The 13,662-nt window shown below is 41.3% G+C and overlaps 2 protein-coding genes across 3 annotated transcripts; both read left to right on the top strand.

Moving 5' to 3' along the window:
• Positions 1-1,507: 1,507 nt before the first annotated feature.
• On the top strand, positions 1,508-4,841 carry sfrp2 (secreted frizzled-related protein 2). The gene is made up of 3 exons (XM_026303606.2): positions 1,508-2,552; positions 2,811-2,891; positions 3,112-4,841. The coding sequence occupies exons 1-3, from the start codon at positions 2,051-2,053 to the stop codon at positions 3,414-3,416; spliced, it is 888 nt and encodes a 295-aa protein (XP_026159391.1). The 5' UTR covers positions 1,508-2,050; the 3' UTR covers positions 3,417-4,841.
• Positions 4,842-7,640: 2,799 nt separating this feature from the next.
• tnip2 (TNFAIP3 interacting protein 2) lies at positions 7,641-10,970 on the top strand. Of its 2 annotated transcripts, none has more exons than XM_026304404.2 (6): positions 7,641-8,276; positions 8,619-8,921; positions 9,048-9,137; positions 9,290-9,535; positions 9,672-9,785; positions 9,913-10,970. In XM_026304404.2, the coding sequence occupies exons 1-6, from the start codon at positions 7,959-7,961 to the stop codon at positions 10,180-10,182; spliced, it is 1,341 nt and encodes a 446-aa protein (XP_026160189.1). In that variant the 5' UTR covers positions 7,641-7,958; the 3' UTR covers positions 10,183-10,970. The 2 variants fall into 2 exon arrangements, with proteins under 2 accessions (XP_026160189.1, XP_026160188.1); XM_026304403.2 differs by having other exon boundaries at positions 7,642-8,276; positions 9,910-10,970.
• Positions 10,971-13,662: the final 2,692 nt, after the last annotated feature.

Below are 13,662 nucleotides of genomic sequence, written 5' to 3'. Positions count from 1 at the left end.
TCTGTGAATCCGTAAGGTAAATAGAGACTGCACAGTATCTGTGTTTTATAATTACAGTACAGTTCAGTAGTTGCTGTCCACTCTTGCAGTCCAGTATCCTCCCGTAGTGACTAATACTATGCTGAGGCGCTCACAGCACTTAGGTTTAAGTAAAGATCATGGTCTGATTCAATACAGAAAATTTTCAGTGATTTGATTCAAGTGATTTGAGGTTTATTAACATTTAACCAAAACCAAACTTTAAATCTGCTTTTGTTGTTTTGACCAAACCACAGATGGAAATCAGGATGCAAACCTTGGCCTTTTCCAACTGGCCCAACTGCAGTTCATAAATGTAATGCTTCAAAATTCAAAAATAATCGTAATCTAGACAGCAATCATGTTTGTCAAAGATATATTAAAGGAAAAGACTGTTCTTCCCTATGTTTTATTGTGCAGAAATAATAAGATCAAAACCAGCATGTTTCTCTCAATTCTTTCTGCCTTCCTTTCCTCAGACAACATGGTGCCCTCACCACTGTAGCTTTGCTCTCCTGTATAGTCATCCATTTGTGAAAGGAAGCAATATGGATTTATGAGTCACTGTGAGGCATCTAATTTCATTGAAAGTCCCTTTCTCTGGAGTTTGGAAAACTGTATGTTCAGTAACAAAACCATTTAGCACCTACTTTGAGGGCGTAGCACTTTATTCATAAAACACATAAACATGCCAGGTTTACCAAATTGTTTATAGGTTCTGTCTTGGTTTGCTATGGAAAGGAAAACAAGTGAAGTGGAACATCTTGCCAAAATTTTGTATGTGTTCAGTTTTGGCAACAGTGAAGCTATAAAATGTAATGACAGATTTAATTCAGAGAAAACAGACTACAGCTGTCTTTTCAAAATAAATGCTTTTTGCTGGACCATTCAGGTAGAAGTGACTCATTACTTTTTTTGAATGATTGAAGTAGCTGCTGACGGAGGAAGGTGGAAGCTCTGAGAAATGGAGCAGCGCCGAGGCAGGAATCAACATGTGGCACTTTGCAAGGGTTTAGGAATTGATTGATGCTTTTGGAAAAGAAATGTTTCTTTCACAGCAAGAGAAATTCAGTTCAGCTTGTACTGCAATGGCAGCAGAGGTCACAGTGGCAGATATCTCTATGTCTGGTTAAGTGAAACCAAAATATTAGCATATCTTCAAACCACAAATGATAAATGAGAAGATGTGATTTTGCAATTTTGGGTGAACTGAACCTTTTCGAAAGACATTCCACAAACCTTTCATTCAACTTTCAGGAGCTCACTCGTTCAGCTTCTGAGGGAGGAAGAGAAAGGTCAAGTCTGAGAAGAACCACACTGCTGTCTGCAGACCAGACTGTAGCTCAAGGGGGTCTGAGAGCGGATAAGAGCCAGAGCTACAGAGCAGGAGGAGGCAGATTTGGTTTCACCCCTGGGTGTGCTGAGTGCACGTCTGCTTCTCACCAGGGTGAACAGTATTTCACCATGTGGTATGAACCTGCAGATATGCCCAAAGGATTTCACCACTGTACCCCTAATGATGGAAAATGAACGCTCCACTGAACAGAGCTAAATGCCCTTACTGACAACACTTCCAAACTATTTACAGCGTGGGTCTAAAACAGCAAGTTAAGGCCTCACTCACTATATATTTCTGTTGATTTGGGCGTAATGAGGAAAACCTGCAGACACATTTTGTTATGATTTCCACGAAAAGGCAGAAGAAGAAATAGGAAGGGATTTTAGTGAGAAAACGACTGGTGGTAAAATTCTGAGTTGTAATTAGAAATCAAAAATGTCTCTCAGACCCTGGCGAGCAACAAGTGAGAATTTGGGTTTTTCTTTGACTAAGGAGACAAGAAGGAAAGTGTGCTGAATGGTGAAGTGGTCTTTACGCACAATATAGAGACTCCTCCCAGACATGCATGGAAGAAAACCTCTTGTTTCAGTAGGAACTGGCCACTGACAGAGGCTCCATTCACGCTGACTGATGCTCAGCAACCTCTGACTGAGCGTTTCTGCCTTTATTTTACAACTTTTACGCGCAGACAAAATGAGAGCCCTCATTTCGGCATTGACAGTCCTGTGGCTGGTAGCAATACCCTGCATGGAAGCCATCCACGGATTGTATAATTTTGACCATCATGATTCATACTACAAAAAGAAAAACTGCAAACCGATCCCAGCCAACCTCCTCCTGTGCCATGATATAGAGTATGCCGAGATGCGCCTCCCGAACCTGCTTGGACACGAAACCATGAATGAAGTTCTGCAGCAAGCTTCGTCCTGGATCCCGCTGGTTCAGAAGCAGTGTCATCCCGACACGAGAAAGTTTCTCTGCTCCCTTTTCGCTCCCGTCTGTCTGGACGACTTGGACGAGCCTATAAAGCCTTGTAGGTCACTGTGCGAGGGCGTGAAACACGGCTGCGCACCCGTGATGTCCGCCTTTGGTTTTCCCTGGCCGAAGATGTTGGAGTGCGAACTTTTCCCCCTCGACAATGACCTGTGCATACCACCTGCCAGCTTCGAGGACCTCGTGCCAGTCACAACACAAGGTAAAAGTAGCTCAAATGTATTTTAGAAGAAGATGTAACTCTTTGCTCCGTGGCACGTATAGATTATAGGTCTGCTCCGCATGTTAGCACCATATCTTCTTATTAAATGTATCCAGTCATCTGTTCATGTGATGTAGATCCATTGTGGTCGTGTGTGCGCGTGTGTATGACATTCTGGTATATGGTGATTTTGTAATATTCTCCTTTACATTGTGCCTGTAGTTAGAAACTGGTCATCACTGCGTCTGTTTGTTTTAGAGCCCAGAGTGTGCGATGCTTGCAAGGAAACAGATGAAAATGACAATGAAATTGTTGACAACCTGTGTAAGAATGACTTTGGTAAGTCCACACACACACACACACATATTAGAGCAGCATAGTTCAGGGCCACAAGAGATCATAAAGGGAGACACTTCCGGGAGACATTTCACATGACTTATTTCACTAGAGGCCTTTGAAACGAAGCGTTGTGACACCAAACATGTGTAAATACAGAGGCTTTAGGTTAGAGCCGTATGAGGTACAATATCTGTGACATCTCTCTTGTGCGTCCTTCAAGCTCTGAAGATCAAAGTCAAGGAGATCTCCTACATCAACGGCGACACCAAGATTGTGCCGGAGACCAAGAGCAAAACCATCTACAAGCTGAACGGCGTGACGGAGCGGGACCTGAGGAAGGCGGTGCTGTGGTTGAAGGACGGCCTGCAGTGCATCTGTGAGGAGATGAACGACATCAACGCTGCCTACCTGGTCATGGGCCAGAAGATGGACGGCCATCTGGTCATCACCTCGCTGAAGCGCTGGCAGAAGGGACAGCGCGACTTTAAGAGGATTTCCCGCAGCATCCGCAAGAAGCAGTGTTAGGAAGGGAAAACTGCATGTGTCCCTGGTCTGCAGTGAAGGATTGATCTAGATTTTAGCAAATATGTCTGTCTGGCCTTCAAAGGCAAACTGTTTCATGTGTCTTCAATTGGTTTATCCTCAAAATGCCCCCAAATCCTAAAAACTATTAGGCCTAACACGGGATACACATGAGTGAAACAATAATCCTTATGGAGTTTGTGTTTGTGGAAGGTGCTACCTCTGTAGGCCCCTCTGTAGGCACCTCTGTAGGCCCCTCTGTAGGCCCCTCTGTAGGCACCTCTGTAGGCCCCTCTGTAGGCCCCTCTGTAGGCACCTCTGTAACCTCTTCGACTCGGTTCCAATCCCCCTTCTCTCTGCTGTTGATCTGTCTGTCTCTGCCGCACTGCCCAGTAAATATCTTTAAAAATGACATCAGCCAATAAGGCCAAAATAATCCCAGAGCTAATTCTTTGTACAGGCAAAGAGATAATTAAATAGAGTATGTAAAGTCCCTGAAGCTGCAGTCATGTCAAATTATGCGACTTTTACTCACTGGTCGTTGGTTTTGCATTTTGTGGTGTGCACCGAGCGCCCCCTGGTGCCCGGATGTTCCTGCTGCCACATCGTTAATTAGAGTAAAGTGCAGTCAGCTGGTGTCTCAGGTGCAGGGGACTCACTAATGACCCGCTCACAGTCCAAACCAGCAGTGTCCGTTAATAATCTTTGGCACACGAGTCCTACCGTGAAATCCTGCAGACCGGGTGAGTTTATCAGACTTTCATATTTTTCCTTTCTCTTCTTGTCAGGAGATATTGTTATTGTTCACTCTGTCCAAAACCTCCACCACAATACAAGACTCAGATGTCTTGGGAAGAGCTCAGGTCTTCCTAAGTTTGGTGTATGTGTCCTATAAAAACAAAGACAAAACTACAAAAGAGAATCAATGTCGTGCGTTGCGTTTTTGCGTCAAGCTGTGATCCCCGTAGTGTGAAGACATGTTTGTTTTTTCCATCTGTTTTCTCAAGTCAAAATGAGAGATAGCTGGCTATATTCTCTCTTTAATATTCATGGAAAAGTTTTTATACTTGAGCCGCTGCATACTTTTCTGCCACAGTATGATAAAACCAGTATCTCTTTCTCTTCATATTTCATTTAAGCCTTTTATGTAAAGTTTTGATCTGCATTTTAAACCTGATAATTGATAAACAACAATCTGAATTTTTGGGTGCTAACAGTTTTGGATGGTAGGCATAGTGTTGGTGTGGTGAGCAGTAATGCAAGCCTCAGTAATCACGTGGTTGTGTGTATGTGCAATGTAAAGTATTTTTTGGAAGTATTACTGTGTAAATATCAAATACTGTCTTTTATTCTTGTATAAAGATTTCAGCGATTAAAAGCTGCCAGCGACAAATGACTCGGTTCATTGTTCAAAAACTGAAAAAACAATTCACAATTGGAAGCAGATATACTCATGAATAAATGGGTCGTTAAGGGGGGGGGGGGGGCAACCTATGCTGCTTCTTTAACCAAGCAGCCCTGCCATGCCCACTCCTGGGAGATACCACTCAGGCCTAGTGGGGGAAGACAAAATAAATGATCTTGCAGCTTCTGAACACACCTGATCCAGCTAATCAGCAGAGTGTAGGGCAGGGATAAGCCTTCAAGGAACATGGGTTGAGGTCTTTTACATTTGTTGCCACATTATGTCTGGAAATGTTTTTCTAAAAACTCTGGGCCATCATTAACTGAGGCTTAGAATATCAGGCAGACCCTTTATACTGAAACTGTTGCTTGGTTACATGCAAATACTTTCGTAGCAGCTTCTGTATGTTTGGACCATATATTCCTGAGGAACACCTGGCACTGCTTTTTGTGATGGCTGTTTTTTTTTTTTTACTGTTTTGAGTAAGGCTTGTGCCGATCACACACTGTGGCTTAGAATGAGGCTTGTAAAATACTGACAGTTTCTTTTATTGAAAATATTCAAAAGGCAAATTTGTCTGTTTTCTTTGATTATTTTAACTTTTATTTTGACAAGATGAGTACTTAGAGCCCTATACACATTGAAATGAACTAGGGCTGATTACTTTCATTATAGATTACAATATTTGGCTTTTCTTTTAATGAACCCAATAGTTTAATTTTAAAAACATTTCTTTTTTTGTATAATGAAAATTACATAAGACTCAAACATAACATCTACAAGTAGCTTGCTTTTGTGAGCAACAGCACAGAAGATATTATTATATTTATGATATAAAGCAGAGAAATGACTATTGTCATAACTTTGGTTACTATTGTGCTAATCAACTTCTCATTTTTGTCCTGCAAAAACCCAGATGGCTCCATTTTAAAGTGGTTTCTACTGAACTATGTCTGTCGATATTCCAGGTATTGCCCTATGCAGATGACTGACGTTGTACCAACATATCAAAATGAAGCGTCCACTGGCCTGTATGAGTATTTTTAATATATTGCACTGCTCGTTCAAAGGTCTGCTAATTGGTGGAGAGTCCCAGACATTTTCACCTCTCTGGGTCGATCACACTCATGAGCTGCTGAGAGTTATCACATGACTCAAGGTGTGAAGTTGAAGGGAACCAAATTAAAAAGTGTGGGCTAAATCTGAAAGATTTAAAGTGCTTCTGTGAGGAAGAGACATCACATTAGGTCACCCCATTACTGTTGTCAATGTCAACAGCATCTGGTACCTCAGAAAACCTGACCTTATGATTTTTATAAGTATCATCCTGGCCCCCTTCACCTACCACCACCTTGCCTTGTGGTTTTTAAACTTCACAACTCATCTTGTGAATTCTCGCGATTGTCACATGACAATGGCTTTAATGAATCATCTCATTTGTGTGATTGGCCCAGAATCACTTGGGACTCCCCAATGGCCAGTAGAAGCAAGTGAAAATGAATGGTTGCTTAATACAAATGTACCTCCTCTCCTACAGTCTAGACAGTAGTTTCATTTTGACCAGATACAAGTAACTTGTATGGTCTTCAATCTAGGTTCCAAGTTTAATAGTTTTACAATAGTCTATATGTAATCTATTCTTAATTTAACTCGGGGGGGGGGGGGGAGATATTCCGGCTTTGTACTTCTGCTACTGTACACTATGTTTTTAAAGGTATTGTCTACTAAAAATCCAAATCACTGCATAATGTGTAGCTCACAAACAGCAAGAACAGAGAAACATCCACATCCTCTGCTTTTGATACATTTTGAATTTAGAACAAACAATGAGTTTGAGTAGTTGGATAGACAGCTAAACGAAAAGTGATCTTTTATTTTCGATACTTTTGAAGATATTTTTTGGTTTCCACAGATGAATCAATAATGAAAATAAGTGCAACCTGAAGCCTTTCAATCTGACTTTACTACAATAAGGGAAATCATGTTTGTCTTGTGAAGTACCAACCACCCTAATCTTCCAAAAACAGGCCCTTTACCCTACATTTATATAGTACAGTGATAATATTCAGGAAAACTAAAGCACCTTGGGCTCATGATGGTAATATTGTACATACTATGATTACTGTAGTCATTTTGTTACAGTAACAGATACAGTGTAATTTCCGACATTTGAGAGCACAAATTCCCCCACAGCACGTTGAGAATAAAAACAATGGTCAGTCATAGTCGTGTATGAATCCTGGACAGCTAAAATACACACTGGTGTGGCCATAATTGCGTAATTCAGAGCAGTAAAATGTCATCACATGAAGTTACGCCATATCACAATAGTGTGGGAAAAGCAATAGTCTTGGTCCGAGATGATCAAACCTAATAAAACGACTGGAGTAGATGGGAAACTTGCTGTGATTACCTGATGTGACGTTTAGGGGCGGGATGCGTAGAAACCCAGTAAACTACCGAAGGGAAAATTAATGCTTTTAAAGTAGTTTTGTAGTTCCTTTCAAAAATATTGGCTAATACTCCAGGGGGACTTCGAGATTTGTAGTTTTTGTTCCTATTTTTGTCGGAGCACACGATGAAAACGATTTAGCTGGAATGAAACGATTTTGTGTAGACCCAAGAGATGCATGAGAGAAATGTTTTTTTTAAACATGTGTTACGATCTAATTTAAAAACAACTCTTCTTGAAACACATTTAGTTTGTTTATCCAAAAGCGTTTAGCTGCGTTGACCAATCGCACCTCTCGTTTGGAGAGTTCCGGTTTACGACGTTCGTGAAAGCCGCACCAGTGTTTATTCTTCGGCACTTGGTGCAAGCTGTCCTAAAACTTTTAGTCCATAGTGAAGATGTGTTTTCTTTAGCCTGTGTGCCAACAGGCCGTAAAGCCAGTCCACCTCCCAGTGACGGTCTTTGAGCGCAGCCAGGGCGCAGTTTGACGAAGCTCAAAAAAGTACGTGGGGAAGTTCCCCAGGAAATCCCCTGAGACTGTGCGGGGATATTATTCTCGACACTGATGAGCCAAATCTCCGACACAATTGATGTCCTTGCTCCATTTCTAAAGACACGGGGTTAGAAGTAGAGGCGTCAAATGCTGGAATATTAACAGGCTGATCTTTGAGTCAAATCTAAGGCTGCAATGGATAACCTCAGTATAAACACGGACACCGACGTGCCGAAAGACAAAATGCGGAGTTACAGCACCTTGAATACTCTTTATCACGAGACTCGGCAGGAAATCGACCTTCTGAACAAACAGATCTGTGTAAAGGACAATATTATTGCAGATCTAAAAACGAGGCTGGGGAGATACGAGGGGCTCCGCTTGATGGTGGGAGATAACGAGTCTGTGGACTTCGGACCGTCCAAGTCTCTGCTGGAGAGCCTGTGTAAAGAAATATACAAACTGAAACAGAAGAGGAACGATCTGGAGTTCAAGGCATCTCGACAAGAAGAGGTAAAATACAGAATCCTGAAAATGTCTGTAGACAGTAGTGCGTAAAATCGGCAGCTGGAGTTAGTTTAGTTGCACAGCATTGTGGGAACATTGCCAACAAATCCATTAGTATCAACTGATAAGATCTGTAGAAAAGTCAGGCTCACCATGCTGGGATTGCTGGTGTGAAGTTTAGAGGATTGTGATGTTCAGTAATGATTATTATTGTTTACTGAAAGTGTTTAACAGCATCAGTCAAATATGAAAACCAGAGCAAATGTTAGTGGCACTAAAGAGAGAAATATATTCATATGAAATGCACCAAGAGGCTACACGTGACAAATTACTCATGTCTTTTTGCAGGAGGTTCAGAAACTGAACACTCAGCTCAGAGAGAAGGAGCTGGAGCTGGAGCGTGTCAGGTGTGAGCCAGGCCATGAGAAGGATCAGGAGATCCAGAGGCTCCGGTCAGCCTTGGAGGATAAGGAGCTGTCTGAGGCCACCAGAACCGTCCTCTGCACCTCCCTGGCAGAGGAGGCGGATCAGCTGCGCAGTCAGCTTGGTGCGACCGTGAAGGTGTGCCAGGAGCTGCTGGCGAGGCTGGAGAAGAAGAAGAAGGGGGAAGGAGAAGTGGAGGAGGTTGCCCAGCAGCAACAGACCAAAGATGTATGTGATGCTGTAACTGTGTAGTGTACCTTAGGCTTCATGGAGTCACTGTGCAGTTTCTGCACTGACTCTTTAATTCATTTATTTATTTTCAGTGCACAGAATTAACATCATCATTTTCCACAGACAACAGAATCCTCTGACATGTTCAGTGCTAATGCCAAAATCTGTCAACTTCAGGAGGAGAATAAACAGCTAAAGCAGCGAGTGGCATATGTAAGTGTTTGGGGGGGGGTATATGTGTGATGAAGTCAATAAGGCAAATGTTTGCACTTTATATTGAACATGGTTTTTAAAATCAGACTATAATACAGAACACAGTGCATCATCAGGTGATCTAACCTGTGCCCTAACTGCTTCTGTTTTAGGTACAAGGATTGAATTCTCAGTGGCAAAAGTATGACTCTACCAGGGAGGACTATATCAGGGGTTTATGTCAGCAGCTGAAAGAGATCAATGGGCCGGGCTCTGTCAGCCCTGGGCTGCTGTATCAGGAGATTACCAGGCTCAACGGCTCATTGAAGGAGAAGATGAGTGAGTGTGCCAGACTGGCTAGAGAACAGGAGGAGATGAAGAGGCAAGATCAAGAGAAAATCCAGACATTGGAACAGCAGGTTAGTCCTGTTTTATAGTCTGCTATGCTGAATCAGTCTGCATCTCTTTTATTTGACTGACTTATACAAGTCTAGTTGTATCTGATGGTAAGAATACAAAAGCCAGAAACTAAAAGATTTTTCTCTTCTTACTTAGGTCCTCATCTACGCAGAGGACTTTAAGTCGGAGCGTTCTGACAGAGAGCGAGCACAGGGCCAGATCCAAGACCTGAAGGAGCAGATTTATCAGTTAAAACAACTACATAAACAGGTGAGCCCACAGCCCTTCAGTGATGCAGATGAGTGCCTTCATAGAAGCATACACTTCCTTTTATGGTTAATATGTTCCCATGTGCGGCTTGTGCAGTCCTAAGCGTATGCACCTCCGTTTTCAGCAGGGAACTAGCAGAGAGAGCAGAGATGTTCCCACGTGTCGCGGACACATAGGACACAGGTTATCCTCAAGGCGACACAAGGACTCTGCTGCACATCTAATGAGGACCACTGCTGACACACAGCAGCCTGCAGCTGCACTAGCAACATCAAACCCTGCCTGGGACGAATTCCTAGGGCTTTCAGAGTTACAGTGCCCACGATGCCATGCCAAGTTCAGTGACACAGAATCTGCAGAGTACCTGAATCACTGGGAGGAATGTGCCAAACTCTAAAAGGAACAACAGACATTTGAAAAAGACTTGTCTTTTGCTGACAGTAACTGAACACTGATGAGCAGCACTACACGGCAGAAAATAAAACTGAGTGGAGTATCTAATTTAGAGGGGCTTGATAACTAGTTACACAACTGACTTAAATTGAAATCCAAAACTGTACAATCCTAAAGTTCCCCTGTCCCAAGCCTTTCTAAGTCTGCGTAGATTTTAAAAATCCAGCATCAGGTTCAGTGTTCTATTGTGGCAATGCAGGATATTATTTTGGTGGGGACAAGGATGTCAATGCAATATGTAGAATATCATATACCTCAGTGTGTCAAATTACAAACCTGTTGCACTTTCATTTAGCCAAAAATGAATCGTAGGATCTTACAATTAAGATTCATGATGTATAAGCTTCTTCTTTACGATCTAGTCATCTATAATGTGGTGCTATTAGTGGTTTTGGATTGAACTGATCAAACCGACTTTCTGTCCTGTGTAAATTAAGATTTAAAATATAACTTATATTAGTATTTATTCTTTTGACATATGTAAATGGAAAAGGCAAATCATTTTAGTTCAATATTTTGTTGCCCTTTTCCCTAAAGCCATATATATATATATTTTCTGGTACATCAACGTTTTGGGAAATTTGATAAAACTGAAAAAAAAGTTTGCAATCCACTTTTGACAGTGTATGTACAGATATCACCCAAAGTGACAACACTCTTATTTTTGTAGAGCTGGTGCTGTTTTTTTTGAGCTGGCACATTATTTTTGTAATAAAAGACTGTTCGCACACACTTTACCTTATGATTTATTTAGGTTTAAGTACGTTTCATTGTTTTATATTTAAATTGAGTCTGCAGCCTCAGATTACACAGATCACAGCCTCACAATGAAAAGGTTGGCACTGTGCAAGTCTTTGTGCGTGTGTGCGCGCGCGTGTGTGTGTGTGTGCGCGCGCACATGCATGCCTGTGCAGTGGAAAACCCCCTCCCGTTGCTGCCTGAATGCGCGTGCTGTAGTGTGACAGCCAGATTCCCAGCTGTTGTGCGGCTGAAGCAAACACTAAAGGGGTGCTGAGAGGTCCAGCAAAGATAGTAGTTCGTTGCATTTTAAACCCCTTGCTGTCAGTGACTAAAACATTCTGCAGTTAGTTGCAGTGAAGTATCATTTTGACACACACACACTGAAACGGTGCTGTTTTGTGATTCAGTTGTCATGGGTTTGGTGTAGTAAGCACAGGAAACTGGACATCCCCTGTTTTTAAAAAAGGAAGTAGGCTGTTGCAGTGCATAGAAAAGACACACCACAACTGTGGCATTTGTGTGAACATGTATCTCCTTTGTTGCATTGTATTTCGATCAGATAATAGCATATTAAAAGCAGGACTTTAAAGTGTAAAAGAAAATATGTTACAAGTTGAGTCTATATGCACTGAAAGTCAATGCTCTACTTGGTCTCTACAGCCTTAGTGTGGTTTCACCAGTAGCGGCTGATTGGCAAACTAGCTAACGTGCAGCACTGTAGCAGTTTATGAAGTTATGGTGCCATAACTTACAGGGAAATGATAAATGTGACTGTTATTTAGAAAATGTTACGTAGACTTTTAAGTATTTTTAGTATTTGTTTTTAGATTTGATAAAAACCAGCCCATCTTCTCCTTACATTATCAGTCAATGCTTTAAAAGAAAAGTTTGAGATATATATATATATATATATATATATATATATATATATATATATATATGCTTATTTTCTTACACTCAAGTCTGGAAATAGAGGAGTTAAATTGTATTGGTGGTAAATTTTTAAATAATACCAATAACTAGAATGGAACTATTTTAGAAAAGTGTTCAGAATAATGAATACTTCTGAAAACAAAATGAAGAGGCTCAAAAGTCAGTGCTTCACCCTGGTCCCCAAATGTTTAAATGACACCAGGGAACATCACATGTTAAGTTACTCATCAGCTAAATGGGGAAGATGCTTGTGGCTGAATTAGTTTATTTCATTTACATAACATATCACCCGGCTCCATTTCATGTGCCCACAGAATGATTGGTTATAATTTTGTCTTTAAAGGGCAAGTGCAGTGTCTCGTCTACGAGACAACCACATGCAGCTGGGAGAAATACACACAGGCTCTTAAAAAGGCCACGAACAGTCTTCTGGGGATTCTCCCCCCCCCCCCGCCAGCAGACACCTACACATTTACAACAGGGTCTATAAGTGACTGAGGTTCCACACTAACAAATGCTCTACCCACCAAACTGAGAGTGGAAAAAAATAGGTCACAAGTCCCTACCTGAGTGTCTGGGAACATTTCTAAGAAACAGAATTAATAAGAAAAGTCAGGTGAGAGCAGCAGATCAGTTCCTGTTGGAAACAGGTTTCAAAGCATGAGGATGTTCTGTTGTTGCTGTCATGCTTTAAGAGAGAAGGAAAACTACAGCTTGACATTTATCCAGACAAATAAAGAATGGATAGATAGGGCCTTTAATCTTGTGTATCCTAAAAGAACGGGAATTTCCCATCATCACCAAGGGAATTCCCAAAAAATAAAAGCAGACAAGTTTATTTGAAAATGGAGTACTCTCAACTTGATCACTTTAACATATGTTAAGGTATGAGGTAGTTCATATTGATGCTGTTTTTTTTTTGGGGGTTTTTTTTTTTTTTTGGGTTTTTTTTTGGCTTCTTGGTAAAGTTCAAAGTTGTGGCCATTAAAAACAGTAGGCTGGTATGCTGTAGTCAGGAAAGAAGGGGATTTTCTCTGGAAGTGTATGTGAACCTGAAGCGCTCCAGGCAGCTGACGATGAAAAGATAACATTCTGATTACAAGCTACAAAGCAGGTCTGATCCGTTTTAATAGACCCTATTGGTGCTTGTCCTGTCATTGTCAGATTGCTGCGAGCGCACCATTGTATTGTCCTTGGTCTAGAAAGACAGTTTTATAGCAAATTGAAGTCAAGGTAATTTTTCTCAAGTACTTTTTCTTCATCAAATGGAAAATGTGTTTACCGACCATAGATCTACTCCTAACTTAGAACACAAACCTGAGAATGAATCTGTCTTGTTTTATTTAGATCGCCGCCTGTAATAGTTTCTCAAACATTTTGTTCGGTGTTTTTGACTTGGTTACATTTGCGTAGTTTTCTGGGGCATTTGCTTAAATGTGGTAGATCCGATCTTACATCACTGGTGACTGAGAGCGACCGTGCTTTTCAAAGACCTAGACAGTCATTCATACCTGAAATGAATTATGAGTCATATCTTCTCCAAAAATTTTGCTTTCTCTTACATGAAGTACATTCACCCCAGGTCACTCATTCATTCAAGTTGTAACAGTGGTGATTTTTCATAGTGAAATCCCTGGGTTTTAAGAAATAGTTACTCACAAAAAAGTTAGGAGGAAGCAGTCACTGTGAAGAACCTGACTGTAACACACTTCCTCTTCCATATTATCTATTTGGATTTCAACTCAACATA

Source organism: Mastacembelus armatus, chromosome 1 (genome assembly GCF_900324485.2).
Source record: "Mastacembelus armatus chromosome 1, fMasArm1.2, whole genome shotgun sequence".
NCBI lineage: Eukaryota > Metazoa > Chordata > Actinopteri > Synbranchiformes > Mastacembelidae > Mastacembelus > Mastacembelus armatus.
This window is presented reverse-complemented; position numbering and strand designations above follow the sequence as displayed.

Coding starts and splice junctions, on each gene's coding strand:
- tnip2 (XM_026304403.2), top strand. CDS start 7,959: ATGGATAACCTCAGTATAAACACGGACACCGACGTGCCGAAAGACAAA. Junction 8,922..9,047: donor AGCAGCAACAGACCAAAGAT/GTATGTGATGCT, acceptor CATTTTCCACAG/ACAACAGAATCCTCTGACAT. Junction 9,138..9,289: donor TAAAGCAGCGAGTGGCATAT/GTAAGTGTTTGG, acceptor CTTCTGTTTTAG/GTACAAGGATTGAATTCTCA.
- sfrp2 (XM_026303606.2), top strand. CDS start 2,051: ATGAGAGCCCTCATTTCGGCATTGACAGTCCTGTGGCTGGTAGCAATA. Junction 2,553..2,810: donor CGTGCCAGTCACAACACAAG/GTAAAAGTAGCT, acceptor TGTTTGTTTTAG/AGCCCAGAGTGTGCGATGCT. Junction 2,892..3,111: donor CCTGTGTAAGAATGACTTTG/GTAAGTCCACAC, acceptor GCGTCCTTCAAG/CTCTGAAGATCAAAGTCAAG.